The sequence below is a fragment of the Procambarus clarkii genome, chromosome 5, assembly GCF_040958095.1.
Source record: "Procambarus clarkii isolate CNS0578487 chromosome 5, FALCON_Pclarkii_2.0, whole genome shotgun sequence".
NCBI lineage: Eukaryota > Metazoa > Arthropoda > Malacostraca > Decapoda > Cambaridae > Procambarus > Procambarus clarkii.
The window spans coordinates 1,155,439-1,174,023 of NC_091154.1; the positions used below are offsets into that span (position 1 = coordinate 1,155,439).

Here is an 18,585-nt window from a genome sequence, read left to right on the forward strand (position 1 = left end):
TTATTCCTAATAAAGGAAAGTAAATGGTTGCATTTGTATGGGATCTACAGGTATGTGGAAATTTTATCCTCCGTGCGTGGCTGACGCAACACTACACAATTCTAGGAGAAATTACATGATGTTCCACAACCTAATACAGTAAATTCTACAATACTAAACTACATATTAGTAGTGTTAGTTAATTATTACGCTTAATACAGGAAATACATCCTGTTGTATTAAGGATTATTAAATGAATATTAGATGTGAATGAAGCCTAATACAGGAAATACATCCTGTTGTATTAGGGATGAGAATAACTGTTGGAAATTTCCAACATGGGTGACTTTAATTTCAGTGGAATAAATTGGTCTAGCCGAACAAGGAATAATGAAGTAGAAGATTTTCAAGAATTAATTGACGATTGCTTTCTTAGCCAACACATTAAGGAACCAACGCGGGAAAATGATACTTTAGATTTAGTGTTAACTAACAGGGAAATGCAAATTAATGACATCGAAATAGGGAGTGAACTTGGGAACAGTGATCACAAAGAAATCAGTTTTAGCATAGAATGGAATAGACCTGTAAGAGAAAATTATGTTAAAGTGCCAGATTTTCGAAAACACAAAAAAACTTAACACAAATTTTGATGAAGAAAGAGATCTAGGGGTGATTCTAGATAGAAAACTATCACCTGTGGATTACATAAAGAACACTGTCCAAGGAGCCTATGCTCTGCTTTTCAATTTCAGAATTGCTTTTAGATACAGAGATGGTGAAATACTAAAGAAATTGTTTATGACCTTAGTGAGACAAAATATTCCTTAGTGGAATATGCAGTGGTTGTGTGGTGCCCATATCTTAAGAAGCACATCAACAAACAGGAAAGAGTGCAAAGACATACCACAAAGTGGCTCCCAGAACTGGAGGGCAAGAGCTACGAGAAGAGGTTAGAGGCATTAAATATGCCAAACTAGAAGACAGAAGAAAAAGAAGCAATATGATCGCTACATACAAAATAGTAACAGGAATTGACAAAATTAATAGGGAAGAATTCCTGAGACCTGGAATGTCAAGAACAAGAGGTCATAGATTTAAACTAACTAAACAAAACTGCTGAAGGACTATAAGAAAATTCACTTTCGCAAACAGAGTTGGAACAAGTTAAGTGAGAGGTGGTGGAGGTCAAACCCGTCAGTAGTGTAACGGTTCTATTGTTACGTAAAGTATGGTGACAATAAACACAGACACTCAGATACTATATATATATTTGGTCGAATATACAAAAGTACATAGGTGATACTTTGGTGTGAGTTGAGCGCACTGAGCGTCGGTACAGTATCTCGCAAGTGTCTGCTCTAGACCACACTTGAAAGTAGACTCTGGTTAATGTTTGCTATTCTGCTGCTTATATGCTCGGGCAACACCTCACCGTGTTGCCCGGGCAACGCCTCACCTCATTCATCTCCAAAGGTTGACAGGAATATTAACAATGCATTTGGAGCGAGTATATTATTGGGATAATCTACTCGCTACAGTAGTTTCAAAGTGTTATACGACATAGTACTGGGAAGACGGAACACCACGAGCGTAACTCTCATCCTGTAACTACACTTAGGCAACTCATCAGTACAAATATGTATAATTCCATATCTGGTTTCAAACATAAACCCCAATATAAAATATAATGTGAGTATTTCAACACCACATGGAAGGGAAAAGTGCTTCTGATAGCACACATTTTCATAGCATGAGGGCCTTGGTTCAAACTCTTAACAAAATGGAAGGATTCTGTTAGATGAATGGAGATCTAAAGTGAAGAGAAATGTCACAAAGCGTCTTTGTCTCACCACAGAAAGAAAACTGGGACCTCTCAATTGTGAACAACTATGCTGATTGCTGACAGTGAGAGTTTGTTGGTTGCAAGTCTTGTAATGTGTTGACGTGGTAAAGAGAATCAACAAAAAGTGTTGACCAAACCACACACTAGAATATGAAGAGACTACGACATTTCGGTCCATGCAGGACCATTATCAAGTCAATTATCTCAGTCGACTTGAGTATGTGTATGGTCCAGAACGGACTACACCGTTATCATCTCTTCATCTTCTAGTGTGTGGTTTGTTCAACATTTCTTCAGCCACGTTATTGTGACTCATCATCTGCATCAACAAGAAGTGATGGCCCCAATCTTGGCTGTGAGTCTTGTTATGTGGGCCAGAAGAGCATGGGATAATGTGTGAACAGCTTCAGTCCTGGCCAACACCACGCCAGCGCCAATACCGATCACTCCGCCAACCTTTATCAATTTGCTCAAAATCTGAAAGACAAAAATAATAATTATCCTCAAAACAGTGTTAAAAGATATATATTTGATGGTCAATAATGGTAATAACATTTCATTCACTTGCATCATCGGGGGATTCAAACTCAAGCCTCAAAAATACACTTTAGGAAAGGTTTAAAGTCCCAGTTGGGTACCAGTTAGGTACCCAATTGAGATTCTTCCTTATTGTGAACATCCATGGTCTGGTTGGTATGGGTAATCGACTCATGCTCTTGAAGCCTCAATTACATATTTAATGGATCTTTTTTGACAAACAGTGGAACCATCAACATACTGGATGTGGGATCACTGGATTGTTTCAAGTGTAGGTTACCTTGAGGTGATTCCGGGGCTTAGCGTCCCCGCGGCCCGGTGGTCGATCAGGCCTCCTCGTTGCTGGACTGGTCAACCAGGCTGTTGGACGCGGCTGCTCGCAGCCTGACATATGAGTCACAGCCTGGTTGATCAGGTATTCTTTGGAGGTGTTTGTCAAGTTCTCTCTTGAACATTGTCAGGGGTCATCCAGTTATGCCCCTTATGTGAAGTGGAAGCGTGTTAAACAGTCTCGGGCCTCTGATGTTGATAGTTCTCTCTCAGAGTATCTGTTGCACCTTTGCTTTTCAAAGGGGGTATTCTGCACATCCTGCCATGCCTTATGGTCTCATGTGATGTTATTTCTGTTTGCAGGTTTGGGACCAGCCTCTCTACTATTTCCCCACGTGTAAATTATTATGCATCTCTCCCGCCTGCGCTCAAGAGAATACAGATTTAGGCTCTTTAGTCGGCCCCAATAGTTTAGATGCTTTACTGAGTGGATTCTAGCAGTAAAGGATCTCTGCACGCTCTCCAGGTCAGCAATTTCTCCAGCTTTGAAAGGTGCTGTCATTGTGCAGCAGTATTCCACTCTAGAGAGCACTAGTATCTTGAAAAGTATCATCATCGGTATAGCATCTCTGGTGTGAAAGGTTCTTGTTATCCAACCTGTCATTTTTCTTGCAGATGTGACGGCTACTTTATTGTGTTCTTTAAAGGTAAGGTCTTCCGACATGAGTACACCCAGATCCTTTACATTGCCTTTTCATTCTATGGTATGATGTGACTGCGTTTTACGTGGTTTCCGTTTTTATATTTTCCTTTTTTCCGTAGCGCATGAGCTGGAACTTATCTTCGTTAAACACCATATTATTTTCTGTAGCCCATAGAAAGGCCTGATTTACATCTGAATGGAGGTTTGCCGTGTCCTCTATGTTGTCTACTCTCATAAAAATCCTAGAGTCATCTGCAAAGGATGATATAGTACTATAGGTTGTGTCCTCTGTGTCCGATATTAGGATGAGAAAAAGTACTGGAGCAAGCACAGTACCCTGGGGGACTGAGCTCTTCACGGTTGACGCACCAGATTTGATTTTGTTGACAATTACACATTGGGTTCTATTAGTTAGGAAATTGTAGATCCATCTGCCTATTTTTCCGGTAATTACTTTTGAACGCATTTTATGTGCAATAACACCATGGTCACATTTGTTGAAAGAAGGCGTTTGCGAAATCTGTGTAAATTACATCAGCGTTTTGTTTGTCTTCCATGGCCTCTAGTGCCATGTCATAGTGGTCCAGCAATTGTGTCATGTTTACCAGTACCAGTTTACTTCAACTTTGAAAATAAACAGAATAGGGATAATTTACATGCAACAGTCAATTTTTCCTACATACTACAGTCAGACTTACTCCTCAGGGGAATATATATATACACTGAGAGGTATACTGTACCCCATTAATGAAGTGTATATATATGCTGAGAGGTTACCTAAGTACTGGACTACATTCAGGACTAAAGTATACTTGCTTAGTTGATCACTAAGCTCTTGTGGTGGCATTAATAACCCCTAAATAGGTTGATGGCCCTTTAGCCCAACAACTCCATGCACCTTGAGGTTATCTGCATAAGTAAACCAACTACGAAAAAGATCAATCTTCCTTCAGAGGAAGGCAGCAGAGACGTACACTATCCTGCCACTTCCTCTTCATGATACAGAGATGGTATCTCTCCCTGGAGAAGGTCACCATAGTGTAGAGAGGCACCCACGTCTGTGGCAGGAGGCGATAGAGAAGGTTGTCCCACTTCTTGCGTATTAGGAAAGACGTCGAGTTGACCAGTTGTCTCATCTGCAGGAGGAAGTCAGTAATTATCAGAACGAGGAAGTCAGTAATTATCTGCAGGAGGAAGTCAGTAATTATCAGGAGGAGGAAGTCAGTAATTATCTGCAGGAGGAAGCCAGTAATTATCTGCAGGAGGAAGTCAGTAATTATCAGAAAAACACACCGAGGTTACTAGTGTTGTTGGTGGCTATATGCTCAACTCATAGTCGGGGATCCTGGGTCAATCTCCAAAAAGGACAGAAATGGTTAGGCAAGTTTCCTTTCATCTAATGAAGGTGTTCATCTAGCAGTAAATAGGTACCCAGGACTCAGGCAACTGTTGTGGGGTTGCATCCTGGGGAAGGTCAGTAATTCAACCTTGATTGGAGAGGATGGGGAAATCTCAATGTAAGCCTAAAGTATATATTTATATATACACATGCTTCCTATACCAGACAACTGGAATTAATTATTATATAAGGTAATACTGTATACCAATGGAATCACCTACTCACTGAAGCTGTACATGCCTGATAATAATTCAGTTCAAAATACAATTGAAAAGATTTCTGAGAACAATATTTATACTGTACAATAACTGTACTATAACTACTATAATGTACTGTACAGTACATTGTCGGCGACAGAAAGACTATTCTTAAGCTTGTATTAAGGTCTCTGTATTATTATTAGTATTATTATAACAATGCTCCGTTTTGTACAAAGAAATATCCAACTCTGGCCCCAGACATCACTCGGTACCCCTACTCAAATCTCTGAATATGTTAGATATTAAGTCATTGCACATTCTCTCATGTGTATTATACATATATAAAACGCTGAACTGTAATGCCAATCCTGACCTAAAAAGATTAATTGAAGGTTGTAACAGAACCCATGAGCACCACACCAGAAATAAATACAGTTTTGATATTCCTAGAGTACGACTTAATCATACTAGAAATGCTCTTCAAATCAAGGGACCCAGAATGTGGAATGACCTTCCCAACCATGTTAAAGACAGTACCTTTCTCAACCAGTTTAAGATAAAAACGAAGCACTACCTAATAAATTCCCTGTAACCTACCTTACCCCTCTGTTGTCAACCCATGTATGTTTCTTGGGTTTTTTTTCAAAACAACGCTGTTTGAATGTAATTTTCTGTATTAATTTGTAATTGTATTTGTGCTGCTTTTTCAACCATGTTCCCCCCTTTTTTACCTCTATTTTTATTTGTTCTGAACACATTTTATTCTTTTTACCCATTAGTTTTAAGCTTTAGTCATTAATGTTTTTCCTGCCCGAAACGCTTTGCGTAATAGTGGCTTTAGGCATTGTATGTACTAGCTCTATCTATTAACCCAACAAACTTTGTAAAATCTCTTTATGTATGTACCTTACCTAAATAAAAATTATTATTATTATTATTATTATTATTATTAAATGTGTATAGGTCTGTAAAAGATAATAACCAAACCTAAACTATGATAGGCTTAGTTTAGCACATAATTGCAGTACTAGGCTTGTGATAGCATATTTTAAGACTAGGATTGCTTATGTAGGCCTTAGACAGATTAGATTCTTAAGTTACTACTCCAATTTTGTGGTACACCATTGTGATCCAATGCATAACCCTGAAATGTTATCTTAATGTACCGAGTATTCCTTGTTCATTATAGTGTACAATGGGGCCTCGACTTACGATGCTAATCTGTTCCCAGAGACGGATCGTAAGTCGAAGTGATTTTTCCCATAAGAAATAAAGGGAATTGAATTAATCTGTTCCCCCACCCTCCTATATATTCACACACAAATACATTTTATACTGAATACAATGGTTTTTTTCTAAGTACAATACAGTACCTATGTTTCTCTTACCTTTATGGAGGGCTCTTGATGGCGTATGGAAGATGGTGATGAGGGGGGAGGACGAGAGTTGTTACTGTTTGGAAGGGGAGTCCCCTTCCATTATCACATCAGGCAGTGATGTTTTCTCTGGGGTACACTCTCTCTCCTAAATTTGCCTGAATACCACCAGGACCTGGTTGTGGTTCAGTGCTTGTTTGTCTCACTACAAATTTGTCAAGAGACATTTGTTTTTTCCTTCATTTTAACGTTTGTCTGTAATGATGCATCACAGTGTCATTGGTTAAGGCAACGACCTACTGCAGCTTTATTTGGGTGAGTCGTTTCAGCGAAGGTTTGTAATTCTTCCCATGCTGCACACATTTTCTTTATTGTTGAGGAAGAGACATTCTGTACTGGCACACCCTCCCCTGAAGAAATTTCCTCAGCTGCCTCTTCTTCCCCACTCGCATTACCACTCAACACAAGAGTAAACCGATCTTTCATAGGCTTGTGTCCAGGCAATGACTTCTCCTCCTTGGCAATCTTTTCCAGAATAGCCCTGCCTCATCACAATTAAACACTTGTAGTGGTAGGTATGCCTCACTCTGCACAAAATCTTTGAATTCGCTAATGAATCTTTCAGCCGCTGGTTTGTCTGAGCTGGCAGCCTCCCCATGCCTCACAACACTATGAATTCCACTTCTTTTTCTAAATTTCTCAAACCATCCTCTGCTCGCCATAAACTCTTTCACTTCTCCATCACTCGTTCCAGGGGTTTTCTTTAAAAGGTCTTCATGCAATTTTCTTGACTTTTCACAAATGATGGCCTCCGAAACGCTATCACCTGCTAACACCTTGTTGTGTATCCAAATTAATAATAACTGTTCAACATCTTCAAGTGTTTGTGTTCTATGTTTCATGATTATTGATACGCCTTCTGCCACTTTAGTACCCATAATGTCCTTTTTCTTAGCCGGTATGGTGGATATCTTTGACTGAGATTTATTGTACTGCCTAGCCAGTTCAACAACCCGCACACCATCTTCATATTTACGAATGATCTCTTGTTTTTACTCTATGGTAATTCTTACATGGAATCTCATATGTTGAGCCTTACCACTGACTTTCCTGGGACTCGTGGTGTGATATATAATAATTACTTTAATGTTCAAAATGCAAAAAATCACCACAAATGCGTAATTTCTTATAGGCGCGATCGTCACTAAGCGGGCCGCTGTAGTAAACTGAGGCAAGTCCGACCGCGTGACCTGGAACCACGCGCTCGGTCGACCCGAATGTGTACCAACAAATATTTTTTTTTTTTTTTTGAGATATATACAAGAGTTGTTACATTCATGTACAGCCACTAGTACGCGTAGCGTTTCGGGCAGGTCCCTGGAATACGATCCCCTGCCGCGAAGAATCGTTTTTTCATCCAAGTACACATTTTACTGTTGCGTTAAACAGAGGCTACAGTTAAGGAATTGCGCCCAGTAAATCCTCCCCGGCCAGGATACGAACCCATGACATAGCGCTCGCGGAACGCCAGGCGAGTGTCTTACCACTACACCACGGTGACTGTAGTATTAGAAGTCGACGACACCATCGGATGTCGAGTTGTATTTTTCGATGAAATTTACATTGTAACTTGAAATTATCGTAAGTCGAGGTGCCACTGTATTGTTATTATTGTGTATATTTCTAATCTTTGTTTTTGTGTCAAAATTTCTTTTAATGTACCTGTAAACATTTTTTGACAATTTTACTGTAATTTATCTACTTAAAATTATCTGTACCTGTAAAGTAAAGCTGTAAAGTACCTGTAAACATTTTTTGCCAATTTTACTGTTAATTATCTACTTAAAATTATCTGTTAGTTTAAGGACTTGCCCAAAACGCTATGCGTACTAGTGGCTTTACTAGAATGTAAAATCAACTTCATTTTTCTCTTAACCCCCAATGTACCTTCTTGTATATAAATAAATAAAATAAATAAATACATATCTTAGCTTTGGTATATTTATTTAAACACCTCAAGTCTCTTTTCATATCTCTTGCTTTTTAGTTTTGTAAGCCATATAGTTGTATGTCTTTGCACCTTTTCCAATTTATTAATGTGCTTCTTATGATATGGGCACCATACAACCGCTGCATATTCCACTTTTGGTCTCACAAAGGTCGTGAAAAATTTCTTTAATATTTCATCATCCATATGCAGAATTTAATAATTCTATGCAGTTTAAAAGCAATTCTGAAGTTGGATTTTTTCATACAATTTTATGTTGTGTGTATCTCTAATTATCTTATATTATCTTATCTACTATTCCACATTCCATGACATGGCATTTATGCAGATTGAATTCCATTAGCCATGACCAGTGTTGAACTGATGGTCACAACACGCACATGAACCCCACACATGTAAACCAGAGCTGGATTTAGACTTGGTGAGTTCCTAAGCTATATCAAGTTAGGAACCTTGTTAAGAAGTTACACCAGGAGGTTTCGCGAAGGTGCGTACCAAAACAAGACCTTTTCCCTCCACAAAAAAATTTAAAACATTTTCAGTACTGTATATGCCTTTTAATTATTTTCAAACTAATACATTTACTAAATGCATATTTATTATTTGGATGAAATTTTTTGAGGCTCTAGCTGTAGCTTGATTGGCTTACGCTTAATTCCGGCACTGAAACCAGTGATACAGTATTTAAACCTGAGACACGCAAACCTGAGACACGCAAACCTGAGACACGCAAACCTGAGACACGCAAACCTGAGACACGCAAACCTGAGACACGCAAACCTGAGACACGCAAACCTGAGACACGCAAACCTGAGACACGCAAACCTGAGACAAATAAACCAGAGACACATTAAACCATAGACACATAAACCAAAGAGACCTAAACTAAGTTCGAAGGGACCATAAGCCAGACTAACCTCAATGTAGTTGTACATAGCTAGGTCGACGATGGCCTCAGCATCCGGGATCCTGTACTTGGAGTACTCGGGAAGGACTTTCACCAGGTCATCCTCAAACCGATTCATCAGCTCATCCAACACCATGCAGTCCTCCAATCCCTGGAACACATTAGTCAGAAAGTAATGAGGCCATATGATGGTATCGAACCCACATACCTGTCCCTGTAGCCGTCAAGCATTAAACAAATCCACTTGCAGAACCTGTGCATCTTTCAATAATCCTAGCAGCTTCTTTACATTTATTAAACAGTTTATGAGCTCTGTAGCATTACGAGGTTGTTTATGATACAGTAATAATAACCTTGGGCTGTAAAGATTCTAAGCTTGTAAACTGTAATAAATATAAACAAAGCCTTAGTGATTGTTGAAATATGTACAGATTTTGTTACAAGATATGTAAATGCTTGATGAATCCTTCTCTTAAGAGTCCCAAAGCACACACACACACATACACTACTGTGTGTGTGTGTAATAGGGTAGGGAATTGATAGGGTAGATAAAGACAGAAGGGTAGATAAAGAAGGGAATTGATAGGGTAGATAAAGACAGGCTATTTAACACAAGGGGCACACGCACTAGGAGACACAGGTGGAAACTGAGTGCCCAAATGAGCCATAGAGATATTAGAAAGAACTTTTTTAGTGTCAAAGTGGTTGACAAATGGAATGCATTAGGAAGTGATGTGGTGGAGGCTGACTCCATACACAGTTTCAAGTGTAGATATGATAGAGCCCAATAGGCTCAGGAATCTGTACACCTGTTGATTAACGGTTGAGAGGCGGGACCAAAGAGCCAGAGCTCAACCCCCGCAAACACAACTAGGTGAGTACTATCAACTGAACCATAATGAGCTCAAATATATCCCAACCAGAAGTACTATACCAGCTTTATACTATTCTGACTATACCAGATTTGGATTTTGGAGAGTGCCATCTTGCACCGCAATCCAAGTTTTATAATGTATTTTATTGTATCTACATCATGGTCTTGTGATCCCATTATACATCTTATTAGTTCTGGTAAAGTGTATTACAATTGTTGGAACCAAAGGTAAACTAAAAATATCACTATAAGGTATGCATATGATATCCTTCCCAGTGGGCACCATTGGTTGAAAGTGACTAATTTTCCATAATGAACAGTATGGCAAGTCAGTCACTTTCAACCAATGGTGCCCACTGGTTAGAATGGTTAGGTGCAAGGAACACTTACATGATGGTCAGTAACAAGGGACCACCTCTACATTAACTTCAATTCTGTCTAATGACAGACACCGATGTCTGTCATTAGACAGAATGATATATGTCATTGATTAGCCATCAATGACATAACCTGTCCCATTCTACCAATAACCGTAAAAGTGCCACAGGGCAGCACCCTCAGCTTTTTTAAGGATATCGGGAAAGGTGTGACACTCTATAGATTTGTTGAACAGTAGAGCTATGGGTGGGGCAAGGGCATGGGAGGCGCTCTTGTATACAATGGACGGAATTTCACTGGTGTTCCCTGCCTTGGTTTTTAGAGAGTGTATGATGGACACAACATCAGCACAACATATACACTAAATAATGTTGTGAATAATGAATTAAAAAAAGTCCACTTATGGATGTCAACTAACAAACTAACATTAAACATAGAAAAGACTTACTACATCTTATTTGGAAACAAATCATCAAATGCAATTCAGTTACAGATAGACAACATTAACATCAGTAATAAAAATGATGGCAAGTTTCTTGGCCTATTCCTAGACAAGAGACTCAACTTCAGCACCCACATTCAACACATAACTAAGAAAGTCTCTAAAACAGTTGGTATACTCTCTAAAATACGATATTATGTTCCTAACTCTGCTCTCCTCTCACTATATTATGCACTAATCTAGCCCCATCTTAATTATGGTATCTGTGCATGGGGGTCTACCACTGCAAACCACCTTAAGCCCATCATCACCCAGCAAAAATCTGCTATCAGAACAGACAACACTCAGCCCCCTTGTTTAACTCCCTAAACTTGCTAAATATTAACTCCCTCCACACATTCTCTTGTGTCAACTACATTTACAAAACCCTGTTCTTAAATGCAAACCATGCTCTGAAACTCTCCCTGGACAGATGTAATAGGACCCATTATCACCACAGCAGAAATAAATATCTCTTTGATATCCCCAGAGTCAAACTTAATCTGTGTAAACACTCTATGCAAATTAAGGGACCTGGTCTATGGAACTCACTCCCTAGTGAATTGAAAAGCTGTCAAATTTTTGCCTTATTTAAAAGCACAACCAAAAAGTACCTAATTTCATCTTCTTAGTTTTCTACACTGAGCTTTAAATTTGCTCTGTATCTAGTGTTACCCAATCTCCCAATTTTTATGAGCTGGATTTAGACAACAACCTTATCAAACAACCTTATCATTGTGTGCATTGCTGTCTTCTTTTATGTGCTAGCCATATGCTGTATTGTGCCTACCAATTTTTGTCAACCACCATTCAAGCTGTCATTGCAATCAATCTTAGCTACCTATGTACTTAATATACCTACAGTTTTCTCTCGTCTTTTATTTTGTTTTCTCTTGCTTTGTAACTGTTATCATTTTTTTTATAAATTTTGCAACTATTTACCTACTTAAAATTTTCTTAGATTAAGGATCTGCCCGAAACGCTGCTAGTGGCTTTACAAGATTGTAATTGCTATACCATGTATCCCCACAATCCCAATGTACCTTCTTGTATATATATAAATAAATAAATAATAAATGACTGATGCCAAAGTCTGACATTATCATATCAGCCTGGTAAAGCTCCGGGGAGCCGACGGGGCTCCCCCCAGAAAAGATAATAATAAATATGACAATTTTTTTGTTTGTTTTTTTAACAAAGTTAAAACCTTTTGAAAGGAAAGGCAGAGCTGAAGTACACAATTGTAGTTAAATGAGATTATAATTTAAATTCAGGCTATACAGCAGCTATCCCACAGTCACTGAGGAAAGAATTAAGGTGAGCTTCAGTGGTTATTGAATAGGTTTTTCCAGTGTCAGTCCTCCTAGCTATAATTTTACCATCTCGCACAAAACAGTGTTTAATTATAGGGGAATTTTTGCAGAAGCCACGCAGTTTAAAAAAGAGATTTTACCTGAACCTGGTCAGACATTCATTCACATAAACAGTGGATTTACTAGCGACTGCAGATGAGATAAGATCAGACTTGCGGGAGCAGCTATCTAGTTTAACTCGAATTCTTCTGTTATTTGTACCAGATAATTTGGTACCCACTCTATAAGCTGATTTCATGTCACTTTTTTGGATTGAATACCTTATCTTATCCTGCAATACATTGATCACGATGGCAGCACAGTCTTCTCCATCAGTTTCATGGGAAAAATCACGTGAAGAGATAATTACAGACTCAAGTAGTTTATGTTGGTCTGTCTCGTCTTGGGTAACAGTGTGTTGCTGTTGTAGGTTGTTCAGATGGTTCTCAAACTGTTGCAATATTTCTTCCTGTTTTCTAGTGGTTTCATCTGGATTGAAGTTAGTAACTGTGTTCTTGAGAAGGTTTAATTCTTGTTTGAGGAGGTCGACTTTAGTAGATAAATCTTGATTATTCTTGAATAAGGCTCCAGCTTCATCCTGCAAAGATAATAATGAACCTTGCAGGTTCATTATTAAGGCCGACTGCTCTTTGATTACTGACATTTGGTCTTCATGTACTTGGGTTAATAACTTGAGCCAAGTGTTATCAGCAAGGCGCTTGAAGTCAGAACAAGGGGCGGCTGCTCGTTTAAGTTGATCCATATGGCTACATAATAGTTGCATGGCCCGAGTCGGAGACGGCGCTGCGCCCAGCTGAGATTGTTTGTTATTGTTGACGAGGAGAGTGTCGGTACCCCCACGGCTGCCATCGAGGGGGAGAGAGGTGAACTAATCATGTTGCTAGCCTGGCTAGTTGGGTTATTCCTGACAGGTGTGCTACCTTTCTTAAGGGCCTTACTGATCTTGTTATGCATGGTAGCAGGATAATTGTAGGCAGGAACAATAGGGAAGACTCGTTGATGAGGCAGCAGTGAACGTCGGGTACAGCTTCCTAGCTCCAGGGATCAACAATAGCGAGGTCGAAATGAGAGAATACGGGTTGGTCTTGTTGGTTTTTTCAATCAAATTTGGGTCACTGTGTACTTAGCTGCCTTCGGGTGATGCTACACCCTTTGTTGGTTGCCGAGAGCTCAAGGATCAGCTGATAAAAGAGGAAGGAGGGCAGGGCCGACAAGTGTTGTTGACGTTCGCTCGTTAGTTTCACTAAAAACAGTAGACCTACTACATCTTATTTGGAAACAAATCAACAAATGCAATTCAGTTTTAGTTAGAAAATGTTAACATCAGCAATAAAAATTATGAAAAGTTTCTTGGCCTGTTCCTAGACAAGAGACTCAACTTCAGCACCCACATACAACACATAACTAAGAAAGTATCTAAAACGGTTGGGATACTCTCCAAAATAAGATATTATGTTCCTAACTCTGCTCTCCTCTCACTATATTATGCACTAATCTATCCCTATCTTAACTATGGTATCTGTGCATGGGGTTCAACCACGGCTAACTAGCTCAAGTCCATCATCACCCAACAAAAATCTGCTATCAGAACAATACCAAATTCTGCTTTCAGATAACCCTCAACCCCCCCCCCCCCCCCCCCTGTTTAAATTTCTTAACATGACATGAGAACTCCACACATTCTCTTGAGTCAACTACATTTACAAAATCCTGTTCTTAAATGCAAACCCTGTCCTGAAACTCTCTCTGGACTGATGTAATAGGCCCCATAATCACCACACCAGAAATAAATATCTCTTTGATATCCTCTGAGTTTAGTTTAGTTTAGTTCATTTATTATGCACCCCATACCCATCTTGTGGGCGGTAGTGGAAAGGGTTACAGAGGCACATAATGGGCTCAGGGACTGAACCCCACAATTCATTTAGCTAAGCAAGTTACAATCTTGATGAGCTAGTTACAAAATTCAATATAAGTCGTCACATCAACAATGGGTTCGAGATCGACCTCAAGTACAGGTTCTAAGTTAAGCAACTGACATATGTGGAGAGCTAGTGTCAAAATTGATATGTTTGTCCTGCACACCGCCCCCCATCCAGTGGGCAGCGGTGGATAGGTTACACCCCCCCCCCATCCAGTGGGCAGCGGTGGATAGGTTACAATCACTTAGTTACTACCTACAGTTAGCAAACTGGGGATATTTGGCTAAAATTTCTGGTAGCAGATCATTTTGAATGAAATATTTACACATCGCTGGAACATTGGTTATAGAAGTGTCTCTAAATTCACGTATCTTTTCGCACCCCATCACATAGTGACGGAGGGTGTGCGAATAATTTTGTTGACACAGTTTGCATTTGGTCAGGTCTACATCAGCAGATAATGAGAATTCCCAGAGATACTTGTAACCGAGTCTAAGCCGAGCAGTAGTAACATCTAGAAGTCTACTGATTTTATTGGATGATCCATAGATGTGTGGCTCCTCTAGCATGATAGTATGATGATAGATGGAATTACTGGTGTCAATTTCACTTTGCCTCAGATCTACAAGATCTTGTTGAAGTTCTCGGTGTACTGCTGCTCTCAGATTGCTCATTGACAATCCAAGGTTACACTCAACGGCTCCTTTAAAGGCAGATTCTTTGGCTAACTTATCAGCTCTATCATGCATTCGGAGGCCAACATGAGATGGAGACCACATGAAATGGACTCTGTTATCATCCTTAATAATTTTGTTGTATTTGTGTCTTGCTTCGGACACGAGCATGTTACAGTTATGTCTTAAAGAGTTGAGAGCATTTAAGGATGATAAGGAGTCACTTACAATTAATGTATCAAGTGATATCCTCTGAGTCAAACTTAATCTGCGTAATCACTCTATGCAAATAAAGGGACCTTGTCTATGGAACTCACTCCCTAACGAATTCAAAAGCTGTCCAAAAATAAAACCAAAAGGGCCTAATTTCATCTTCATAGTTTCCTACCTAGTGATTTATCTCGCACTGTCTCTAGTGCTGCCCAATCCCCCAACATTTGAACCTAAGCCATACAACCTCACCATTGTAATCACTGCTATCATCTTATATCATGGTTGTTATATTGAATGCATATTTTACTACATTATACCTAGTAAAATTCCTTAAATTATGCGACAATGCACCTGTTGATCACCCTTAAATTTTACTATAATGTACCTATTAATCTTTGTCAAATTTTCTTACAATGCACCTGTTAACATTTTTTAAATTTTGCTAGAATATTCCTACTTAAAATTATCTGTTAGATTAAGATCCTGACCGAAACGCTATGCGTGTTAGTGGCTTTACAAGAATGTAAAAACATCAATGCCATGTTCTCTCATAAACCCAATGTACCTTCTTGTATAAACTGTACATATAAATAAATAAATAAATAAATAAATAGTATTGTTTCTGGTCATATTCTGTCATCACTTCTTGGATACAAACAACAAGAGGCTATAGATTTAAGCTATGGAAACAAAACTGTCCAAAAAATAACAACTATAAAATATACTATATATATGTCAAATATACCATGTGTAAAACGAACAGGTTTTGTAAATGGACATGTAAATGCTTGAGGAATGAGCAGTACATAAATGTTATGTACACAGGACCCCAACAACTTACACAGTTCATGCCCTGACCATAGAAGGGGACCATGGCGTGCGCTGCATCCCCCAGAAGCAGCGAGGTGGAGCCCACGTGGTATGGCGAACACTGCAACATCACACATGTTGGTAAAACACGAGTATAATATCAAATATAATTAATTCATAATTCATTGTGTTCGGGGACAGGAAGCCAGAGTGTATTCATACACGTTTAATTATTCATACATTGAGCTTCCCCCCCCCCCTATCTGTAACTCCTGAGTACCTACATACTGCTAGATGAACAGAGGCATTCATAGGCATTTGTTTGTATTATATATATATATATATATATATATATATATATATATATATATATATATATATATATATATATATATATATATGTATATTATTAAATATGACCGAAAAAGTAAGATTAATAATTCTAACACGAATTTTCTCAATCTTTCGTACATTACGCTTCACTGTTGGAGGTAAAACAAAAATCACTTCTCCAAAATTCATTTTTATTTCTAGTCTGACGCGACACGGGCGCGTTTCGTAAAACTTATTACATTTTCAAAGACTTCACAAATACACAACTGATTAGAACTTGCGTTTCCCTGATTTTATATCTACATTTGAGTGAGGTGGGAAGGGTGATGTGGCATTACATTTGAGTGAGGTGGGAAGGGTGATGTGGCATTAACACAAGACAGAACACTAGGGGATATTAATAGGGTATTAAAAGTATCAACACAAGACAGAACAGAAACAATGGGTATTGAATAGAAGTGTTTGTAGAAAGCCGATTGGTCCATATTTCTTGATGCTTCTATATTGGAGCGGAGTCTTGAGGTGGGTAGAATATAGTTGTGCAATAATTGGCTGTTGATTGCTGGTGTTGACTTCTTGATGTGTAGTGCCTCGCAAACGTCAAGCCGCCTGCTATCGCTGTATCTATCGATGATTTCTGTGTTGTTTACTAGGATTTCTCTGGCGATGGTTTGGTTATGGGAAGAGACTTCCCATAACAATACATGGGTATTGTTTATTCTGAGATTTATTTGATTAGAGGATTTATTGCCAAACAGAATATAGAAAGTTTTGTCAATGTTAAGGGTGAGTTTGTTGGCAGTTAGCCAAAGATGGACTTTATTTAGCTTAGTATTTACTGTGGCATTTAGAGCAAGGGGGTCAGGACTGGAGTAAATGAAGGTTGTGTCGTCAGCAAACAGAATTGGTTTGAGGTATTGAGAGGCATTTGGAAGGTCATTAATGTAGATGAGAAAGAGGAGAGGGCCAAGTATGCTGCCCTGAGGAACACCAATGTTGATGAGTAGGGTGGGAAAAATTGAATTATTCACAGAAACATACTTGAGCCTGTCAGTAAGGTAGGATTTGAGGTATTGCAGGGAGTGTCCTCTGACTCCATAATGATGTAATTTAAGAAGAAGGTTTTAGTGATTGACAGTGTCAAAAGCCTTATGCAGGTCCACAAATAACAAAACAGGGAACTCATTTTTATCAAGAGCTACATGAATCAAGTTAATCATACTAATAAGTGCATCGTTAGTGCTTTTTTGTGGTCTGAAGCCATATTGACAAGAGCTAAGTATATTGTGTTTGGCTAGATAAGAGTAAAACTGCTTGTAGATTAGTTTTTCAAAAAATTTTGACAAGTTAGGCAGGATTGATATAGGTCTGTAGTTGTTAACATCTGTGAGATCACCACATTTGTGGACAGGGGTTACTCTCGCTTTTTTTAGAATATCTGGAAAGGTTTGGAGTTCAAGTGACTTGTTGAAGAGCAATGCAATAGCAGGGGCTAAAGATCTGGAGGCTTTTTTGTAAATTAAAGTTGGTATCTCCTCAAGGGCACTAGGCTTGGTTTTAAGGGAAAGGATTATCTCATTAACGTCAGTGGAATTTGAAGGCTTTAGGTACAGAGACTGTGGATAGTTACCTGTAAGATAGTCCTTAACATCAGTACTGGAAGATGGAATATCACTTGCAAGGGATGACTCAACGGAAAAGAAGAACCTATCGAACTCAATAGCTGTATCAGAGGCTGAAAGCTGACCATCGTTATTGGACAGGAGTGTTGGTTTGTTATTTAAAATCTTCTTTCATCCCAATATTTGTGAAATTGTGCTCCAAGTTTTTTTAATGTTGCCCTTTGTGTGGGTAAATTTATCTTAGTAGTATTTAGTTTTGGCTCGTCTAATTATTTTAGATAGCAATGACGAGTAATTCTTTGAGAATTCTTTGGAGACGGTTCCTAACCTATACTTCTTCTCAAGGTCATGTTTTTTATTAATGGATTAAAGTATTCCCTTTGTAAGCCAAGGATTGTTAAGCCTTTTGGTTGTGAATTGTTTCGTAAGCATAGGACAGTGGGTATTATAAAGGCTGAGAGTTTTTTGAAGAAAAGATTGCACTGCTAGGTTGATGTCCCCTATGTTACCTAACTCGGACTCCCAGTTGACATTATCAGCAGCAGTTATAAAATTGTCTATAGCAGTTTCATTGTGCAGCCTAAAGCTTAACTCCCTTGTCTCTAGAGGTGGTTTGTTAATGTTAGTTAAGAGAAATGTGGGGTAATGGTCTGTAGTGCTATCGGTGATTATACCTGAAG

At 38.8% G+C, this 18,585-nt stretch overlaps 1 protein-coding gene across 2 annotated transcripts in view; it reads right to left on the reverse strand.

Moving 5' to 3' along the window:
• The window catches only part of LOC138372420 (kynurenine 3-monooxygenase-like), a 270,834-nt gene that overhangs the window by 214,316 nt on the left and 37,933 nt on the right, over window positions 1–18,585 (reverse strand). The window contains exons 8-11 of one of the 2 annotated variants that reach the window (XR_011230863.1): window positions 15,982–16,071; window positions 9,236–9,376; window positions 4,310–4,471; window positions 1,286–2,302 (exon numbers count right to left, since the gene is read on the reverse strand). Coding sequence is in view for 1 of the 2 variants with exons in the window: in XM_069337910.1 (XP_069194011.1) it covers window positions 2,150–2,302; window positions 4,310–4,471; window positions 9,236–9,376; window positions 15,982–16,071 (546 nt within the window). In the remaining variant the exon portion in view is untranslated. Of the gene's footprint in view, window positions 1–1,232; window positions 2,303–4,309; window positions 4,472–9,235; window positions 9,377–15,981; window positions 16,072–18,585 lie in introns of those variants that run through there. The other variant, XM_069337910.1, reaches the window with a different exon arrangement.